This window comes from Colletotrichum destructivum, chromosome 10, assembly GCF_034447905.1.
Source record: "Colletotrichum destructivum chromosome 10, complete sequence".
Taxonomy (NCBI): domain Eukaryota; kingdom Fungi; phylum Ascomycota; class Sordariomycetes; order Glomerellales; family Glomerellaceae; genus Colletotrichum; species Colletotrichum destructivum.
The window spans coordinates 646,985-665,528 of record NC_085905.1 but is presented as its reverse complement, the minus strand read 5'-3'; the positions used below and the strand labels follow the sequence as shown (position 1 = coordinate 665,528).

General features: G+C 54.6%; 9 protein-coding genes across 9 annotated transcripts; 3 read left to right on the top strand and 6 right to left on the bottom strand.

Moving 5' to 3' along the window:
- Positions 1 to 495: 495 nt before the first annotated feature.
- CDEST_14485 (Putative major facilitator superfamily, MFS transporter superfamily) lies at positions 496 to 4,594 on the top strand. Its single transcript, XM_062930641.1, has 3 exons — positions 496 to 1,744; positions 1,803 to 2,532; positions 2,595 to 4,594. Exons 1-3 carry the CDS (start codon positions 1,597 to 1,599, stop codon positions 3,826 to 3,828), a joined length of 2,112 nt encoding a protein of 703 aa, XP_062786692.1. The 5' UTR covers positions 496 to 1,596; the 3' UTR covers positions 3,829 to 4,594.
- A 953-nt stretch (positions 4,595 to 5,547) lies between these two features.
- CDEST_14484 (uncharacterized protein) lies at positions 5,548 to 7,207 on the bottom strand (the record flags this gene model as incomplete). Its single annotated transcript, XM_062930640.1, has 4 exons — positions 5,548 to 5,658; positions 5,966 to 6,029; positions 6,183 to 6,851; positions 6,960 to 7,207. The coding sequence occupies 4 exons, from the start codon at positions 7,205 to 7,207 to the stop codon at positions 5,548 to 5,550; spliced, it is 1,092 nt and encodes a 363-aa protein (XP_062786691.1).
- Positions 7,208 to 9,442: 2,235 nt separating this feature from the next.
- Positions 9,443 to 10,447, bottom strand: CDEST_14483 (Putative alpha/beta hydrolase-3; the record flags this gene model as incomplete). Its single annotated transcript, XM_062930639.1, has 1 exon — positions 9,443 to 10,447. One exon carries the CDS (start codon positions 10,445 to 10,447, stop codon positions 9,443 to 9,445), a length of 1,005 nt encoding a protein of 334 aa, XP_062786690.1.
- Positions 10,448 to 11,058: 611 nt separating this feature from the next.
- CDEST_14482 (Putative ATP synthase, F0 complex, subunit D) lies at positions 11,059 to 11,836 on the bottom strand (the record flags this gene model as incomplete). The annotated part of the gene is made up of 4 exons (XM_062930638.1): positions 11,059 to 11,088; positions 11,145 to 11,231; positions 11,291 to 11,686; positions 11,828 to 11,836. 4 exons carry the CDS (start codon positions 11,834 to 11,836, stop codon positions 11,059 to 11,061), a joined length of 522 nt encoding a protein of 173 aa, XP_062786689.1.
- Positions 11,837 to 12,325: 489 nt separating this feature from the next.
- Positions 12,326 to 13,560, bottom strand: CDEST_14481 (Putative nascent polypeptide-associated complex NAC domain, NAC A/B domain superfamily; the record flags this gene model as incomplete). The annotated part of the gene is made up of 5 exons (XM_062930637.1): positions 12,326 to 12,638; positions 12,700 to 12,758; positions 12,849 to 13,096; positions 13,327 to 13,431; positions 13,524 to 13,560. The coding sequence occupies 5 exons, from the start codon at positions 13,558 to 13,560 to the stop codon at positions 12,326 to 12,328; spliced, it is 762 nt and encodes a 253-aa protein (XP_062786688.1).
- A 179-nt stretch (positions 13,561 to 13,739) lies between these two features.
- Positions 13,740 to 14,816, bottom strand: CDEST_14480 (Putative large ribosomal subunit protein eL14). Its single transcript, XM_062930636.1, has 3 exons — positions 14,694 to 14,816; positions 14,464 to 14,605; positions 13,740 to 14,328 (listed from the first exon to the last, which is right to left on the bottom strand). The coding sequence occupies exons 2-3, from the start codon at positions 14,590 to 14,592 to the stop codon at positions 14,014 to 14,016; spliced, it is 444 nt and encodes a 147-aa protein (XP_062786687.1). The 5' UTR covers positions 14,593 to 14,605; positions 14,694 to 14,816; the 3' UTR covers positions 13,740 to 14,013.
- Positions 14,817 to 14,892: 76 nt separating this feature from the next.
- On the top strand, positions 14,893 to 15,465 carry CDEST_14479 (uncharacterized protein; the record flags this gene model as incomplete). The annotated part of the gene is made up of 2 exons (XM_062930635.1): positions 14,893 to 14,913; positions 14,954 to 15,465. The coding sequence occupies 2 exons, from the start codon at positions 14,893 to 14,895 to the stop codon at positions 15,203 to 15,205; spliced, it is 273 nt and encodes a 90-aa protein (XP_062786686.1). The 3' UTR covers positions 15,206 to 15,465.
- A 150-nt stretch (positions 15,466 to 15,615) lies between these two features.
- On the bottom strand, positions 15,616 to 16,327 carry CDEST_14478 (uncharacterized protein). The gene is made up of 3 exons (XM_062930634.1): positions 16,052 to 16,327; positions 15,885 to 15,997; positions 15,616 to 15,834 (listed from the first exon to the last, which is right to left on the bottom strand). Exons 1-3 carry the CDS (start codon positions 16,185 to 16,187, stop codon positions 15,736 to 15,738), a joined length of 348 nt encoding a protein of 115 aa, XP_062786685.1. The 5' UTR covers positions 16,188 to 16,327; the 3' UTR covers positions 15,616 to 15,735.
- An 866-nt stretch (positions 16,328 to 17,193) lies between these two features.
- CDEST_14477 (Putative redox protein Fmp46) lies at positions 17,194 to 18,195 on the top strand. The gene is made up of 3 exons (XM_062930633.1): positions 17,194 to 17,346; positions 17,404 to 17,736; positions 17,974 to 18,195. Exons 1-3 carry the CDS (start codon positions 17,335 to 17,337, stop codon positions 18,064 to 18,066), a joined length of 438 nt encoding a protein of 145 aa, XP_062786684.1. The 5' UTR covers positions 17,194 to 17,334; the 3' UTR covers positions 18,067 to 18,195.
- Positions 18,196 to 18,544: the final 349 nt, after the last annotated feature.

Below are 18,544 nucleotides of genomic sequence, written 5' to 3'. Positions count from 1 at the left end.
GCTGGCTTCTTGCCCCGTTCAGCCGCATGGACCGCAGCACTCTGTAGACGACGGCTTCAACTTGTGTATCAGACATTTATTTCCCCGCAAAGCCATACAGAATGGCAACCCTGGACGAACAAAACTTGACTCGCCATAGACCAAATAATGATGATCATTCGCATCTAATCCCATCATCGACCTGACGATTCTGTTAGGTACAAGCGTGGTTGCTTTGAGGAAGCCATCATTCGAATCACCTGCGCTCGACATTGCCCGGAGTTGGTGTTCACCGTCCTCGTCACCGCCTGGCACTTATTCTCGACCGCTGATTGACACGCAAGCCCCCCCCCCCCTCTTCCAACTCGCACCACTCCGCAACTCTTCAAGCGGAGCACAGATGTACCCTTGGACACTGCACTACGGCTGGGCACACAAGCGTGGGGCCCCAAAGATGCCTTGGCCCAGTCATCTCTCAGCAAAAAAAGGTCCTTGAGTAGCCTCGCTTTTAGGGGTCCCTGAATCTGCGACCAGGATCAGAGATGCGCACACCATCAACTTGTGCATGTGGCCTCTTGCTCGCCCGCCTCTTCCTCGAGCATCCTTTCTACTGCATCCATAGCGTCTTCGAGACCCGGTCACCTGCCCGTCTGTCAAGGTTGCCGAGTCTATCCAGTGGACGAACATCTATCTCTTTCTCTCAAATTCCCCACGGAACCCGCCCGAGGCGACACACGCAAGACGGGAGCATGAATCCCGCGTCTTCCTATGCTCGACGCTTGACTCGGTGGCCGGCCAATCCTGACATCGGCCTGCCGATATCTCCTTTCGTCCCATGTCCCTCCCCCCTCCGGCTGTGTCAAGCATACTATGTAGAATTGCTACTAGTCCTTGGCTGCCCCCTTTCGCCATACCACATATAAAGCCATAAAGCTCGAGGTTCATCCTTGCTCTGCTAGTCGCCTGGCCCTACGTGAGACACGACTCCGGTCACTCACTCAATCAGAGTCCAACGGCGCATTCGCACTCTGACGCCATCGCTCTGCACGGTCCCCGAACGCCTCTGGATAGAAGTCTGGAGAAGCCATCCACAAGCCCCCTTTGGAAGTGCTCGTTTGTTGACATACAACGCCATCTCTCCCACCGCCCGTCGACAGATCCGTTGCGACGCTATCTCTGGTCCATTTCGTCTTCTCCTCTCCATCGCTCTTTGTTCTCTTCCTCCCCAACATCTCATCAACGACGCCGGTTCGAGTTCAGCATAGCTCCGCACCCGTCAGCTGAAATTTTAAATTTCCTAGGGGGGAGTTCATTGTCGCGTTTTCTCGGTTCCTTCGTCCCGCCTCTGGGACGCCTGCAACCTTATATCTTCTGGACGCACGGTTGATCTCAAAGAAGCATGCGTGGCATGCCCGACCGAACTTGGGATCAAATTTCAGTCTAACCTTCGCCCCCAAGTCTTGGCATCTCTTGACTTGACCGTCCTCGTGCCTCCCTTATTTTTCCACCTCTTTGCAAAGAATCTGCAACATTCTTGCGTTATCGTCAGCAGACACAACACCGACACAGTCTCAAGCTTGCTCTTCTTGAGCCGGGAAACTGTCAAAACCGGCAGGAATGGCGGGCGTTCTGACTTGGAAGAGCCGCTTTGGGGGTGTTTTTGGCAACAAGCCGGAAAATGCCGATAGGACAGAGGGCGAACATGCCGGCATCCCCAAATGGAGTATGGGTGTCCTCAACGACCCAAAGACGATCGAAGTGCCCGGTAAGCATACCTGTGACTCTCACCATCGTAAGAACCGCCCAATACTAACATTTCCCAGGCTCGGTTCTTCTTCTCGCCAGTCATCGCAACGAGCCCCTGGGCTTGCGCAATGCGCCCGCTAGGACTTCTCACTCATCCATCCCCACGGGTTTCCCGGAGCCGGTCGAGACACCGACTGGTAGCCGTTCTCCCGCACACGCGGCCCCACCGGCCGAGGTCGAGGCCAAGACCACCAAGGACGGAATTATCCTCAACCCCCAACCGGAAGAGTCGGCCAACGACCCTCTCAACTGGCCCGCCTGGCGACGCGACTGCGCCCTGCTGTCTCTCGGCTTCTACTGCATGGTCGGCGGAGGAATGACCCCCTTGCTCGCTGCCGGCTTCACCAACGTGGCTGAGGACTACCACATCGAGACGGAAACTGTTTCCCTGACCACAGGCTTGTACATGATGGGCATGGGTCTCGGCTCGGTCATCTTCTCGCCGACGGCCATCCTGTACGGAAAGAGACCAGTCTACCTGTTTAGCGCCATCATCTTCATCGCCAGTTCCGTATGGGCCGCCCTGTCGCCCAACTTCACGTCTCTCATCCTGGCCAGAATCTTTCAGGGCATCTCTGTGAGCCCGGTCGAGTGTCTTCCGTCGGCCACCATTGCCGAGATCTTCTTTCTTCACGAGCGTGCGTTCCGCATCGGCATTTACACATTACTGCTGCTCGGTGGTAAGAACCTGGTTCCGCTCATTAGTGCCGTCGTCATACAAGCCTTGGGATGGCGATGGGTTTTTTGGTACGTCGACGCATCTCTGAACCCGCCCCCCCTCTTATAACACATGACTTACATGCTTTCAGGGTCGTTGCAATGATTGTCGCCCTCTGCGGCGTGCTCCTCTTCTTCTTCGTGCCCGAGACCTTTTGGGACCGGACGCCCCTCCCCAAATCGCGGAAGCCATCTCGACGACCGAGCTTCGGGCGGAGGCAGTCATCGCGCCACCAAGTTCCTCAAGTGCCTGCGGATGTCAACGCAGCCCCCGCCGACAATGTCCCCCAGTCACCGCACCATCACAAGGACCTGCACGTCGGGTTTGCTCCCGACCCCGACCAAGGCGCCCGGGGCAACGACGACATCGAGAAACAGGCAGGTAGCGCCTCCGACTCGCCCAACCCGGCACCCGCCATCCGAACCTCTGGCACCTCCGGCACCCCTACGTCGGGGTCGGAATACTTCGCCAAGGCCCCGGCCATCGAGAGCGAGAAGCTCCCCACGCGCTCCTCGGACGTCAACTCGCCGCCAAAGGCCCTCGCCTACACCCACACGCTCCGGCACCAGCCCGCAAAGTCCTTCACGGAGCAGCTGAAGCCCTGGAACGGCCGGCTCAACCACGACAGATGGTTCAAAGTCATGCTCCGGCCCTTTGTCCTCTTCGCCTACCCGGCGGTGCTCTGGTCCTCGGTCGTGTACGCCCTGTCGGTCGGCTGGCTGATTGTTGTGTCCGAGTCAGTGGCCCTCATCTATCGCAACCGCGAGTCATACAACTTTGACGCCCTGCAAACGGGCCTTGTATACCTCTCTCCCTTCGTCGGCGGCATCCTCGGTACCGCTGTCGCCGGCAAGGTCAGCGACATCATCGTCAAGAGCATGGCCCGCCGCAACGGCGGCCTGTACGAGCCCGAGTTCCGCCTCGTCATGGCCGCGCCCGTCGCCATCACCACCGTCATCGGCCTCATGGGCTTCGGCTGGTCGGCCGAGGAGCGGGACCACTGGATTGTGCCGACCGTCTTCTTCGGCCTCATCTCGTTCGGCTGCACGCTGGGGTCGACGACGTCCATCACGTTCTGCGTGGACAGCTACCGGCAGTACGCCGGGGAGGCGCTCGTCACGCTCAACTTCAGCAAGAACATCTTCCACGGGCTGGTCTTCAGTCTCTTCGTCACGCACTGGCTCAGCGACGACGGGCCCAAGACCGTCTTTATCTGGCTCGGCGTCATCCAGCTCATTTTTCTCTTCTTCTCCATCCCGATGTACATGTACGGCAAGCGGGCGCGCATGTGGACCGTGAGGAAGAACTTTATGGAGAAGCTGTGAGCGGGTTTTGTCATTTGGATAAATCCTTTCTTTTTTGGGTGGGGGGGGTTTCTCTTGCATGATGCTGGCGTCGGACGCGGAAGCATTTTATTTTGTGCGGCATACGGGCCCTTTCTTGCATTTCAACAGCGTCGCATATGTTGTTCAACCATCTCCCAGCGGCTCTTTGACGGTAGCATCTCCTGGTTTTCCCTCTTCATTGGCATCTTTGGTTGGGTTCCTGCAGAGCACTTTTGGCGTTTTTCGTGTCTCTTTAATTGGTTTATGGGTCTGCATCTTGCCTGGGCCCATGATTCTCACGATACCTCTTTTGAAGTGTTTATAGCATGCTAGAACAGATTCATACATAACCTCGGGTTTTCTAGAACATGAGACCACAAAGTTTGTACTACGACGCTTTCTCAACCCTCAAGATTGATGTTCGATGCTAGAGGTACCGCAGCTCGCCCCGTGACTAGCGTGGGTTTTGGGCATCGACGACATCGAGCTCCTGGCGTGGTCCACTAGCCACATTCCGGTTGGCTTCCCGCCATCGTATGCGCCCTTCTCTTCGACGTCGGGATTCTCTAGGGATGACGCCGGCCGTCCACATCTGACCAGGGTTTATTCCATCATGTGGCCGTCGTCATCGTCGTGAACTAATTGTTCTCAAGTCCATCGAGTCACGATCCATGTCCCAGCATGCTCTCATATAGGCCGGGCAGCCAGTCCTTCAGTTACAATAAATGATACCAAGAGTAGGAGTTTCGGTAACAAAGTAGTAACGGCGGAAAGGGAAAGTGAAAAAAAAAAAAAGGAAGAAAGGAAGTGCGCGCGCTCGTCGTCGCCGGCTGCAGTCTTACTCCCCCCTCCCTCCCCTCCCGCCCGCACAAAAAGGTACGAGACCGTGAGACGGCACCACGCCAAAAGGAAATGCGCCGAGGGGGAATCGAACCCCCGGCTCCCCGACGCTGCTGGGTGGCAACGGAGAATTTTACCACTAAACCATCGGCGCTAATAAGTCGTGATCTACTCTTGTGGATGCTTCGATAGGCCGCAGACGAGGATCATGATGCCGGGTTGGTAGAAGAGAATGAGGAGCTTCTCTGGGATTTCAGCTCGAAGTGGTGTGGGGGGCCTTTTTTCCCCCTTTCTCTCCATTTTCCGTCCTGTGTGCGCGCGCCCGCGGAAGATTTTCAGGTATTGGCTGACCCTAAAGGTTTCGCAGGGGGGGGGGATGTGAAGTGGGAGAACAGGGGTTCTGAACTGGGTCAAGTTCCACCACCCCGGGGGGGGGTTATGCAACGGGGGAGGACAGCGATCCTGCTGTGGCGTTTTCGTAGCTTAATTCGACATCCCTTCCCTGGGAAGCCCGCAGCTCGGCATCGTTTTCGCTTTTTTGTGTTGGCTTGAAAGTTCATTTATTTTTTTCTGTGAATTCTTGAGATCCCCCCTGTCCATCCTCTTGTTCCGCAGTCTTTTCTTCCGCTTGCTCGGACAAAAACTCCGAGTCGGTGCATTGTACAGCGGCCCTTGGGAAAGGGGGATTTCTTCCTGCGCGTTCTGCCACCTATGCGCCCGCCGGGGCTTGTATACGGCGAGGTCCTTGCTCTTGCGGCGCCGGTAGCTGGTCGTGCCTCGACAGTGGCATCGGAAAGAGGCACAGACCTGACAGATCACCGTCGCGCCTGTCAAATATCATCCTGTTTCGTTTTCCTGTCTTTCCAGTATAATACTAATTTACGCCTCGCGATCGGGCAGTCCAGCCTCTCGTCCGCTGTTGTCTGCCCACGAGGGGTGGTTAGTTGCGCGCGGTCCTCGGGTCCACGTTCTCGAGATGAAAGATGGGACCTGAGTCGATCGGATTAGCAATTCATGGATGACCACCCCGCGCATGAATCGAAGCTCGGCCACGAAGCTGACAATGTTTTCAAGGTCTCACACTTTGTCATGCCCTCATCACGTCGAGTCTGTGCCGGTGTATCAATATACGTCGCTCTTCCATCACATATCAACATCACAAGTCGTCACAGGGACTCTCAAGCTCTCGGTCCAACGTTCTTGATTCGTGCCTATCGTAAACAGTCGTTGCTTATTATGCCATTACCCCCCCTCTATCCACTTCGGTTACTGTTGACCAGCTTCATCCTTTATGTACTGGTCCGCCAACTTCAGCCAAGATCTCGCTGTGTCGGAGACGGTGCTCGAAGCTGATCTCATAGCTAGCTAAAGTTGAGACTATAGCAACGGAAGGCGGCGCGACAAAGCCGTTCGGGGTCTCCTGGGGCCGCTTGGTGGGCTCCTACCCAACGGCCATGCTCTACTTATAGGCAGGCTGACCGCTAAGGCCAGACTGGTCCACAGGCGAGGCTTACATGCCTGGGTCTCGGTAGTCGGCGAAGCCGGGCGAGGGAGGCGCACTCGGAGGCGGGGGGTAAACGCTTCTCTCGTCATCGTTGACGAAATCATCCGGACCAGACCGAGTGGCAAGCGCGGGATGGAAGATTTCGTCGTAAAAGCTGGCGAAGTTGGCCGGACCGAACTGATTGTTCGCAGGTACGGAGTAAACGCCTCCATCGTGGTTGATGGCAACGCCAGCCGGGCTAGGATAGGTGGCAGGCGCGGGGTACAGGCTTTCGTCCTGGTAGTTGGCGAAGTCGACCTGGCCGAACTGGGCCGCAGGGTTGGAAGCCATAACTCCGTTGTTGCTAGCAAAGCCAGCAAAACCAGCAGGGCCGGGGGCATCTGTGGCCTGAGCCATCTGAAATCTGTCGGCTATGTTGAAGCCAAGAGGGGACGGAGCAGTCATGACCTGGGCCATCTGAGCATTGTTGGCCATCTGAAGGCCAGTAAGTGTGTTGGGATCGAAATCCTGGTTGTTGGCACTGGAGATTTCGGTCCCATCAGAGTCATCGGCGGCATCGGACTCAGCAGGAACTGGACCAGAGTTTGGACCGCCTCCTTGGGCGAGAAGGGCCTTGTCGTGGAAGCGGGCCGTGAACTCATCAACGTTAGTGCCCATAAGCTCAGTTCCCTTCTTTTGACTGTGCCATAACAAAAAAGGAATTAGCTCTTTGTAATCCCATGAATATTTGCTAGTAAGTCCTCAAGGGACAATTGGGATGGGAAACAGAAGGGACAGAGAAAATTACCGATTGGCCAGTGTGTTTTGGCAAGCCTCACGAAGCATTGCAAGCTTCTCGTCACGCGAATGGGACCCAATATAATCAGGTTTCTTCGACCGAGTGATGCAGCAGGTGCGAAGAGAACGATACTCCAGGAAAGTTGTTCTTCTAAGCTCCTTCTTTTTGGGTGGAAGGCTACTGAGGCTTTGACGAGTCCTGACGGTGTTGGCATTGGTGCTGTAGGTACCTCCCTTCCTTCGAGCATCGCCTGCCATTGTTGCTATGGGCAGCTCTTTCTGCTTCTGCTGCTGCTGGGTATATTCTTGATACCTTTGTGAGCTTATGTGAACTAAATGTATGTTGATAAGTCTTACTTTGTTTGGTGATACCTGATGTCTTCAGGTAGGCGTTACTGTTATTATGATGCAAGTGGGTGGAAGGAAGAAAGGAACTAGAGTGTTAGAAAGAGGGAGGGAGAAAATTACCACTCTGTGAGTGGCAGGTACTAGCTGACTGGTTAGATAGTATAGGAAAAGAAGAAGCAGGAGGTATGGGAGAAGTAGCAGCTGAGGAAGGAGCGAAAAGTGAGGGGGGTTGAAGCTGTTGAGGAAGGGACGGAGAGGAGCATCAAGAAAACACCTGAGGAACAGCCAGAATTACTCCAGCCCAAGTACCTAGAGCCTACCTAATGAGTGTTTTCAGCTATTTCATCCAGAAGTCTTCGCTTCTCGCAAAGAAGAGAATGATTACAGCCTTTCTCGTGATTCTGCTTGAGGAAGCCCCAGGTAGCGCTGATGATGTCTGCATTCTGCTGCAGATACACACGCTGCGGTACTGCTCCAGATTGGTTGCCACCAGGTCATGACTTTGGGTACAATCGCGAGACTCTATAACAGATGTTTTAGATGAATGGATCAATGGGCATTGCTATTTTGAGTGATGCATTCGATACTTAGGCTGCATGTCGATAGCAAATTGAACTGGAGACGCCTTCTCACGATTTGAATCATTTCACCAGCGCGGCCAAGCGTTGAAGCAAGGAGAATGTGCGACAGTCAATTGAGACGGCTTTAATTATCATTATCTCTTAAAAGCTGGCTAGGTAGGCGAACATCCACCGTGATGAGACCGAAGAGAAGTACCGCAGCTTGGATCCGGCCTACGCCCTCGAGGAGGTTTCCATTTCAGGCCGTTATGCCCTGATGAACAGACGAGACATATCTGATTACCTCGAACAGTCTCTTCGTCCATCTGGCCCATCTCCTTGCCACCACACAAGAAGGCACAAGATTCGACGGCAACCAAAGCTCACATCCGATTTGTTTTCTCATCCAGAGAGACTACAAGACTACAGTGGAAAGAAAGGACCTTTCGTTGAGTATTCCCGAAAAAAAAACGGATTCTTGAGTAATTTCTGACGACCACGAGCACAGAATTTACAACCCAGCCACTCTCGACAAAGCGGCACGCATATTGCCGTCTAGATCAGAGTCCCACCCTACTTCCTGCTGCTCTACCATTCGGTGCAAGTTCAGATGGACCTCGCAAGGAAGTCTCTCGGCATAGACTACAAGATGAGGCCGGGCCATTGATCCAATCCACCTTTCGTCAGCTTTGTGTGGCCTTGGACTCTGTAAAGACGAAAGAAACTGTCCGGTCTTGTGGGCTGAGCGTGCGAACCACAAGACGCAGGCAAGCTCAGCTCACAAGACGCAGAAGCGGGCCCGGCCACAGCTTCATCTTCAAGACGCTGCACAAATGCTAGCCTATAGCCGCCTCCAAGTCGAATCTCCATTATTGCAATGATCTGCTCAAGCTCGATGAAGACATCTAGCACGGCATCCGTCCCAGGACAGCCACGACCAGCTCCCTAGCCATGTCAAAATCTATGAATCACGACCAAAGGCCCCTCCCCTAAAAGGAGAGGAGAGAACAGGAAGTCCACAAACACCCATCAGTGCCAGTCTATAATGTAGCTTGAAGTATGCATGGTCATGAGCAAGCGGTTGTTCGGTCATGCTGTCATTCGTCCGTCCACACGCCTCGATTTGATATGGTGGTTCAGGACGATCGTATTAAGCAAATCTCAAATCTTGCTTTTCTGTCTGGGCTTCTTTTGAATTAGGTGTCATGAATCAAAGGGAAACCGTTTCGGCCACTCCATTATCGTAGAAGCACCACGACGTCTCATCCCTCGTCCAGTCTAGCAAAATCTTGCAGCCCTTTCGAGGAGAGTCACTTATTCATCTCAAACTCCTCAGTGACATGTGTATGTAATATTGCCGTTACTTCGATCTGAGTTCTGCTTCTTCAAAGACCTTTGTTTCTTGTCAGAGTCAAACTCGAACGGCCTCGTTGTCATGCTCGTTCATCTCGTATTTTCTCACAGATGCCGGTCATTCAGCCTCAAGTTCCACCCCAACACCACGGTCTCCTGAGCCTCGGATCGTCAGACGTACTTCGACTTCAATTCCATTCCAACATCAGACCACCCTCTATCAACCTCCCCTTTAACCCTCGAGAACCCATCTCAAGCCCTCCACCATCTCGCCTTCCGCCTCGACTGCCCTCGTCAACCCGGGCGCCTTCAACCAAAATGTGTGCGGCCACCCCGTCACAACTTCAACCCGGACCTCGATCCCGGCTTCTCTCAACGCCATCGCATAACAGACTCCGTCTGAGTACAGCGTGTCGTTGCTACACACCTGAACCCACGTCCTCGGCATTCCCCGCAGCTCCTCATCCCCGGCCTCGAGCGGCATTCTCTCTAGCCCGTCTCTCGGTACGGCGCGCCCAAATACACCCAGAAGACTCGTGGCGAAGGCCGGCGATGCGGAGGTGTAAGCGTGCCGGAGACGTTCCGGTACGAAGGCCAGAGAGCTGCCGCCGTCGCTGGTCACGGGACATCGGAGGACGACGCCGTGGAAGCTGCCCCGCGGCGCGTGTTGCGACACGGTGGCGGCGAGCTGGCCGCCGCTCGAGGATCCGAGGAGGATGATCTTCGTCGCCAACGGGTGGAGCGAGCGGACGTGGGCGAAGGCGTCTAGGGAGTCAGATACGCACGTCGAGGCCGGGTAGGCCGGCATGAGCCTGTACCCCACGGAATAGACAGACGCGCCTGGGAAGTCGTGAACGATCCGCCTGCATGAGAGCTCTTCGCTGTCGGCTTCGCCTACGCAGAGGCCTCCGCCGTGGTAGTAGACCACCACGATCCCATGGTCGTCGGGCGTCGCCTCGGGGCTGTGGTTGAATAAGCGAAGGATCGGAATGGCGAAACCGTCAAGGCTTGACGGGACGGCCAGCTGCTGCGTCGAGACGTGCGAGAGATGATCATACGGCGCGCCGGGGGCCAGCATGCGGGCGTTAAGCTGTCTGCACTCTCCTGCGTAAACGGGCTGGCGATCGAGCGGCGAGGCGTACGTCTTCGGGGTCCTGAGGTTCGCTTCTTCATAGACAAGCCAGGCGGGATCTAGCTGGGGTGCCTCTTTGAGGATGAGATGATTTAGCGAGTCCATGGCAGGCGAACGCAGTGAGCCTGGCAGATCAAGTTGAGATAAGTAAAGCAATCGCATGAGAAACAATACTAAACGTCCTTACGACTTTCGCCGCCAGGTGGGAGATGAGATGTTTTTGAGTTGGCTGTTGAGCCGATGCCGTGAGTGGGGTAGTCGGTGATTCCGGGCTGTTGATGTCGCGGCGAGATCCCGTTTATCCGGTAGTGGTGCCGGGGTGCCGGGTGGACGTATGCTCAACCCCAGGCGACACATTGTGACGAAAGTCGAATTACGCCTGCCGGCCATTCAATTGCTGGTTCGACAGAATTTCCGAGGGAGCTGGGATGAGTTGCTGTCTTGGTGACAAGAAGCTCGTTCTGCTCGGGTACTAGGCGCCGGCGGATACCGCCGAGGTCGTAAACTCCGAACGGAAAAATTCATCCGAACAGCTACGGCAGCCAAACATGCGTCACCGAGTCCGTCGGACACCTCGAAATGACCCTCAAAGGATGTCAGAACATGCTTGGTACAAAAGGTCGATATTAGTGTCCAGTGGGTTGATTCCCTCCCCGTGGACCGATCGCCTATCTACAATGCTAGAGTACACAAAGGGAATCGAAGAGCGAACGCGTCTATAGCACCGAAAGATCGCCGAACTTCTCCTGCAGAGGGTGTCAGTATGCCGAAGCGCATCATCCGCAACACAGATGGACCGTACCTTGTATCCCGGAACGGACCAGCGGCCCTTGGAAACGAGCTGGGAGGTCTTCTCGTCGATCGAGGGCTCGGCGGCGGCGACGTCGTCCTGCGTCCATTGTCAGCATATTCACACGCGCAGTCTCCGTCTCGGCGGTCGAAACGTACGACAGTGAGGTCCTCGAAGGGGCGAGCGGACTCGATGTTGGTCAGGGTCTTCTCAAGGTCCTTGAGCTCGAGGTCGACCTTCTGCTTGGTGGCCTCGGCGTTCTTGACGGCCTCGACCTCGAAGGCCTCGATGGCCTTAATCTGGCGGCTGACGTCGTAGGTGGCGGGCTTGAAGGCGGTGAAGCGCTTCTCGATCTCGTCGACGACGGCCTGGTTCTTGAGGACGGAGCGGTAGTGGGCGAAGTCGACGGTCGTGGGGAGCTCCGAGAGCTGCTGGACGCGGCGGCGGGCGATCTCGTTGCGCTGCTTGAAGGCCTGGAGGGAGGCGGCGGTCTGGCCGCGCAGGCCGAGCGAGGTGGTGACCTTGGCCCAGTCGAGCTTGAGAGCTGCGCTTCGCTGTTGCGGGAGGAGAATAAATTAGCTCAGGCCCGGCCTCAAGGGAGCGGAACCACGGGTGCGCTGCCCAATTGGCGCCGTCGTCGGAGATTGCATCAATCGGAAGGGCGAAGCGAGCGGTGTTCGATGGGATATACGTACTGTGGCCATTTTGAAGGGTATGCTGAGGGTTCGGGGGAGTGGAGAGGGAGTTGCGTCGACGTGAGGTTGATGATTGACTTTGCCGAACGGAGAGCAGAGAAAGAGCCGGGAAGAACTGGGTCACATGGAAGATCACGTGATAAGCACACGGCTGCCGCACCTGGTTGGGCGGGAGGAGTCGGTTGGAACTTGGATGGTGGGGCAGAGCTCCTTGCGAGCCCGGGTTGAGCCAAAATCCGCGATCGAGGGGTAGCTGTACTCTATGTCCTGAGTCGCGATTCTCATGATGCCCCGGAATATGGAATCAATTGGCCGAGGATTATTATTGGCGCATCGTGCCAAGTTCATAGGAAAGACACGAGAAACTCCGATTATCATGACCTCTTATTGCGAAAGAGACTTTTCGGAGTCAACTCCCTGGGAATTGTACATGCCAACCCATTCCGTCCTTTTTGCCGTTGTCGAGATTTGAGAAACTATCTTTGGCCGCAGCCGTCGCTAAATACTCAGTGCCATAATCGAGTTGACGATATCGTTGTCGTTCTCCTTCAGGGCCTTGATGGCCTTCTTCCGGCTGACGTTGGCCTGGGTCATGACCAGCTCGATGTCCTTGTCCTCAATGCCCTCGGCGTCGACCTCCTCGCCGTCGTCCTCCTCCTCGTCCTTCTTGGTCTCGGCATCGGCGGCCTTGCTGGGCTCAGCGTGGCTGTGGCCGGCGTGGTCATGCTCACCACCGGCAGCGGCGAGCTGCTGGGCGGCAGCCTGCTGGGCAGTGGCGTTGAGGTCCTCGATCTTGGCCTCGCCGAAGACGCTGGGAAGCGCAATATCAGCTTCCGGACATCTCCTGCGGCCCTTCACATCTTTCAACTTACATGTAGGTGTTGCTGTTAGGAGACTTGTAGACCTCGGGGCTGTTGATGACGAAGAGGATCTGAAAAAACGTGGGTCAGCCTTGTTGAACCCCCGCATCGCGCCGTGCCACCACCAAAAAGCACCGCTCCTCCCCTTCTAATGCACTCACGTTCTTGGGGCGGCGGAGAGTGACGCGGGTGATGCCCTGCACTCTCGTCAGGTGCAGCTTCTCGAGGGCCTTGCGAGCCTTCTTCTCGTTGCGGGAGTGGATGACAGCGGTGGAGCCGGAGGGAAGGCCCTCAGCCTCCTCGCCCTCGATCTCGGAGTCGGAGCTCTCGTCCTCGTGCTCCTCGACGGTGACCTTCTTGGTCTCGTCATCGGGAAGCTCTTCAACGCGGGGGTTGGCCATTTTGTTGACTGTGAACCGCGGAAAATTGTTAGCTGCGGGGTCCTTTTTTTGGGTGGTGGTAATGTGGTGGGAGCTAGGATCGCGCAAAGGCGCTGATTTGGCGAGCTTCGGCTTTGGTGTGTCTGTGGGAAAAAATAGGGAATTGCCAACTTTTCGCACAAAATTCCTTGCAACAAGCGCGGCTTCGTCGTTTGGGCGATTGCGTCAAAAATTCCGGCAGGGGGACAGCGTTACTTACCAAAGTTTAGAACGAGGGAATCTCGACTCAACGTGGGGGAATATTTGGTGGCTTGTGGTTTGAAGGAGGGATCGTAGAAAATTGATAGGGTTTGCAGAACACTGACTGCAGACAGGAGCACCTCCGCCGACTGGGGTGTATTAGGTAAGCAGACAGTTGGACGGTCGGTCCCCAGTTCAGATCCCCAGAGTGCAGACGCGCAAGGTCGAAAGGGTGGGATGACATTCTGCCCATTGTTTCTACAAGGCTGAGAGAGAGCCTGACATTGTCCTAGAGTGACTTCCGGACTGGGCGGAGTAGCACACTCGCTGACTTCGTTGTAGGTTTTCGATGGCGAATGCAGGCAAGCATGCACGTCCAAAAGTCTCAAGATCATCAGAATTACAGAGTCTCAAAAGGAAAAACGAAAAAATCTTTACTCCGTGTCCCCGTCACGAGCCAACCAATCTATTTTTCTGATTGTGCCATGAATTCATTTTTTGTCTCTGAATTTCCGTATTTGACGCCGGTCATCATATGGTTGATGATGAATGTGACATACAGCCCTTCCAGTTACGGAGCAAAAGAGATGTGCAGCAACCCAATGCTGCGGTGATGCAGACCAAACCGGATTCCCATGCTGTCACGCTCTAAACCAGCCCCGTAGTCTTCAAAGTCAACCCCATAGACGTCCCAATCGCAAGTCCATTACGCCGCGGCCTTGACCTTGACCAGCTCCTTGCGCTGCTCGAAACGGCGCTGCTTCTTGAGGCGGAGGACCTTGAAGCGGTCGAAGTCGGTGAGGTTCTTTCTCCGCTCGATCTGGGTGCTGCGCTTGAACCAGTTGGTCTCCTTCCACTTGGCGTCGATCTCGGACTTGGCCCAGAACTTCTTGACGGTGCCGGTGCGGGCGCCGCGGGGAAGGCCCTCGACCTTGAGGGAGGAGAGGAGGACGTTGGAGAGGGAGATGGGCTGGCGGGGGACGACGAGCTGAGCGTCTGAGGAGGGGCCGTCGACCAGAGCCTAGAATTCGAATTTCATGTTAGACTTTGCTGTTCCTTCCGTTCCAAATATGCATGTGCACGCGCGCACTCTTCAAGAAAACGAATCGTGTCGGGGTTGGGAGCAAGAGGTGCAGAAGGAGCTGTCGTAACGTACGCGCTTGTGGTCGATGATCTCGACGATAGTCGCAAGGCGGCCGGCGTAGGGGCTGTTGCCCTGGAGAAGGACGACACGGCCGACCTCGACCAGTCGCCACTTAGAACCCTCGATGGTAGCGTCACCCATTTTGCTGGTCGGTCTGGAAGTTGGATCGCGAGGTTAGAGATCGGTGATGCGGACTCGGAGTGGTGTTTTTGTTTGGTTGTGGGAGGGGCGCGTCGACTTACCAGACGTCGAAGATTTGCTGCTGGTTAGTGGTGATGGAGTTCAAAGTCACGTTTCGGCACGCCGGTTTTTTGTCGAGTTGCGTCGATTTCCAGACGCACAAGCTTGGGAACCTTAGGGCAAGACCGTTTTTTTGTGTCGGAGGAAGCGATTTGCCGGGGCCGATTCTATCTAGCCGGAAATGGCCTAGTGGGGCGGTCCATGGTCGTCGCCCACCTCTTGGTTTGCTCCTGGTGCACTGCGGGTGCCCCACCAACGACAGAACTTTTTTTCAATCAGAATAAAGGTTCAGCTTGACGCGCCTCCCTCCTTCTGTTTACCATCTCTTCTTTACCAGCTTCCAGGTGCAAAATCATGCCCTCCTCGACGAAGCTGTAGTCTCAACAGCACAAGGTACGTTCGAATTCTCACTGCACCCGGCTTCGTCTCTCTTTGGAATGATGAAAACAATTTGCGATTGATTTCACTCGGTGGCCCTCTTTCGCCGGAGCGGCTATATCGTTTGAATATATGATATTCAATTTCTTACATATTCTGACCTCCAATTGACATAACCCTTCTTGTTTGATATCAATCAGGATGCACGTTGCTGACTTTGCATCCAGGTATTCGTATAGTTCTTAGTATCATGCCAATAAACATCTTATTTATTTCTCATGCGAATCATATCTGCGTATTGCTGCACGTGAGCTTTGAGTGCCTGGCTTCCCGCTGCAATTGTCGTCGTCCTTGTGTCAATTAATACATCCGAGAGACTGTGCCTGTCCTACAAATGAAGGGATCAAAACTGTTGGTTGGATTTAGCGCCGCGAATGTTTGACTGGCTGACAACTGCCGTACCCTCGGAATGTTTTTACGAGTCGGAGCGAACGACCGCAATTAAGTTACCACCATCAAATGGATCACGCTTTGTATAAATTGTGCAAAGTAAGCTCTCGCCATTTGTTTTTGTATCGAAAGTTGTGATATTCATGCTATCAGCCGCATCTATGCATGCTTCCCAGCCAACGCCGACCCGAAAATCAAACTATCCGCAATATCCATTTATTTGCCAGTCTTCTGCTTCAAGCGGAGCTCATCTTCCTCTTGGAGCTCCTGATCAATCTTGGCACCCTTCGAAGGTTCGTTGCCGTGCATCTTCGCCTGGTGGAGGTCAGCAATACTCGAAGCCATTTGAGTATGGTGTAACTTACGGGCAATGTGGAGTCCTTCTTGGACTGACGAGTTTCAACATCATCCTCCTCCTCACCCTGGCGGTGCTTCTTCTCCTCAGCAGCGAGTCTGTTGGCGATCGATCTCTCATCCTCTGGAAGGTAGTCAGTAATTTGACCCGGCAATAGGCGACAAGAGGAAAGCCTACTGGAGTCGTTGGCAAGGTGGGAGTGCTCCTTGCCCTCGTGGAAGCGGTCACCGGTGTCAAGCTCGGAGTTCTTGACATTACGCTGGTCGCCAGCCTCGTAGACGCCGCTAGTGCCAACACTGGAGTTTCCGGACATGATGACGGTTTGTATGGTGGTGATGAGGTGGTGTAGTTTTTAAAAATGTGGAGTTGGTAGGTAGATTGGTCGTTTGAAGTGATGGAATACAGAGCAATGTTTGATTGAGTGAAGAACAAAAAATCAACAACTGTGTTCAGCAGACTGGCTTTCTATAAGATATGAGAAAGAGACATCCTGCACCGGCCGAGCAGTGCCAACCCCACCAGTTACTTCGCTGCATCTACGTCATGACGTCTTCAGCGCCGATTCTCAGCTCAGACGGGTGCAAAACCCCCTCCTACGTCATGTAATGGTCATTTCTCCGCAAAAAAGCCTTGACAGATCTGCCCAAAACCACATGGGTCCATCGGCGATTGTACTTGCGCGGGAGAGGCTGAAGGGAAGTGGTCGAATCTTTTGGCTGCATCTCGATGCCAATGTTCAGCCCTATCTTGGGTGTTGATGAAGCTGGGCGGCGTCGGTTCACATCTCGCGCCGACCGTCGCGTGTCTCGAGCATGATGACCCCTGCAGAACCACCCAACAACGAATAGGATTTTTGCGCTGTTCTTAGCATTCAATCATTTCAAGTGACTAAATAGCGATCCGAGGCGTTGGGCGAAGGATTTCTATCGCGAATGGCTGACACCCTGACGAACCGATCTACCCCTTAGCTGCTCCTCTGATAGCGATAACGAGGGTCCAGGCCAAGGCCTTGAACGACTCACTCCAACATCCGGTAAAGGGTCAAGTTCGGTGGGTACAACCAGCGCATCATGATCAAACTGGACCCTTACAAACGCCCTTTGCCACGATAAGTGCAATGAAGTCAGGCGGCCCAGACGTGTTGTCCAAGACCCATCTAAATGACGGGAGGGAGTGCCAAAAGGTGAAGCTCCATGCTCAGGTCTCACGTCCGTCCCTTGGCTGGTTCAAGGTGCGCCCGCGGCGCACCGTCAGGGGTCAAGCGCGGCCGGCCCCGCCTTTGCCGGCATTGGCGTCTAAACTAAGCGGCCCGGCAAAGATGACGTAAATTTCTTGGGAGCTCCAAGCTCCACTGCCGACTTCACCGCATCACACCTGCCTGCACGATTCACGAAGCGCAGCTCACCCCCCAACAAACCACACCACTAACACGATCGCCCAAACGCAAACGACCCGCCACAATGTTCCGTTTCGTAAGGCTGCCCACCCGCAATTGGCTTTCCGTGATTGATAACTGATATCCGCTCCAGCACAAGACCCTCGACATTGTTACCCTCTTCCACAAGGCGGGCTCTCCTGCCTCCGTGAGAGCCGCCAACATCCTCAAGCAGGTATCGGCCAATGCGACCGCTGGTGCGACCGAGGACCAGGCCAGCGACCACAGTGTCCAGACGAACCCTCAGAAGTCGCGCGCCGAGTTTGAGCTCAACATTACCGAAGAGCCGCCGACCGCGGACCAGGTCAAGACCATCCTGGAGTATGTTGGAAAGAACAGAATCTCGTCCATTGTGAAGGGCGCGTCGACCGAACAGGAGGCCCTGAGGAAGTTCCAGCAGAACTCTGAGTCCTTCCAGAGACCCGTGGTGCGTATCTCCTAGGCCTTTGGCTCTTCCCAGATGGAGCCTGCCTCCCCGTTTCTCTGTGGGCCCCTCTATAGTTCTCCCTCCTCTCAGTATCTTGTCGATACTTCTCCCTAATAGGACATGATTGCAAACAACAGTGTTTCACGTTTTTGAAAAGCGGCAGGATACTGCGAGATGGTAGAAGGATAGAGATGTCCTTCTCTGCCGTGGTGTAGCAAAGCTGACTCAGACATACAGACTGTGGACTGGAACAATGGCAAGGCTGTTGTTGGCGACAGCGAATCTGAGATCCTCAAGATGCTCAACGCTTTGAACAGCGAAAAGAGCTGAATGCAACTCAGTCTTTGATCACTCTTGATGGCGGCCTCTTTACCACCTTTGTATGACTAGATACCTGCAGCCTGCCTTTGCTGGTGGTACATTGCTTGAATGACGAATATATCACTTCTCTGACCTGACAGTATTTGCATCTTGTGTTGTTTCACGCCAGACAGTCTGGAACCCAGACCCATTCGGAGCAATAGCAACCCGGACTCAACTTAGGCCAGCGATGACATCGCATGTGATTAAGGATTCTTCAGAGTGAAACCAACTACTGTAGGCAAGCTTTGTCTTGCCTGGTTTGGCCAATGCAATCTTGGGTTATACTGTGTTCTTTTGTGGTGTGGCAAGTCAGCCTATAAATTAAACCGTACTTGCTGAAGGTCTGTCTTTGGCTGCTCCTGAGTTTGACTTTGAAGGGAAGATCGCGGATGAATCTCCCCAAAGCCAGAGCTTTCCATCTCATATGATACCATCATAGCTTCCA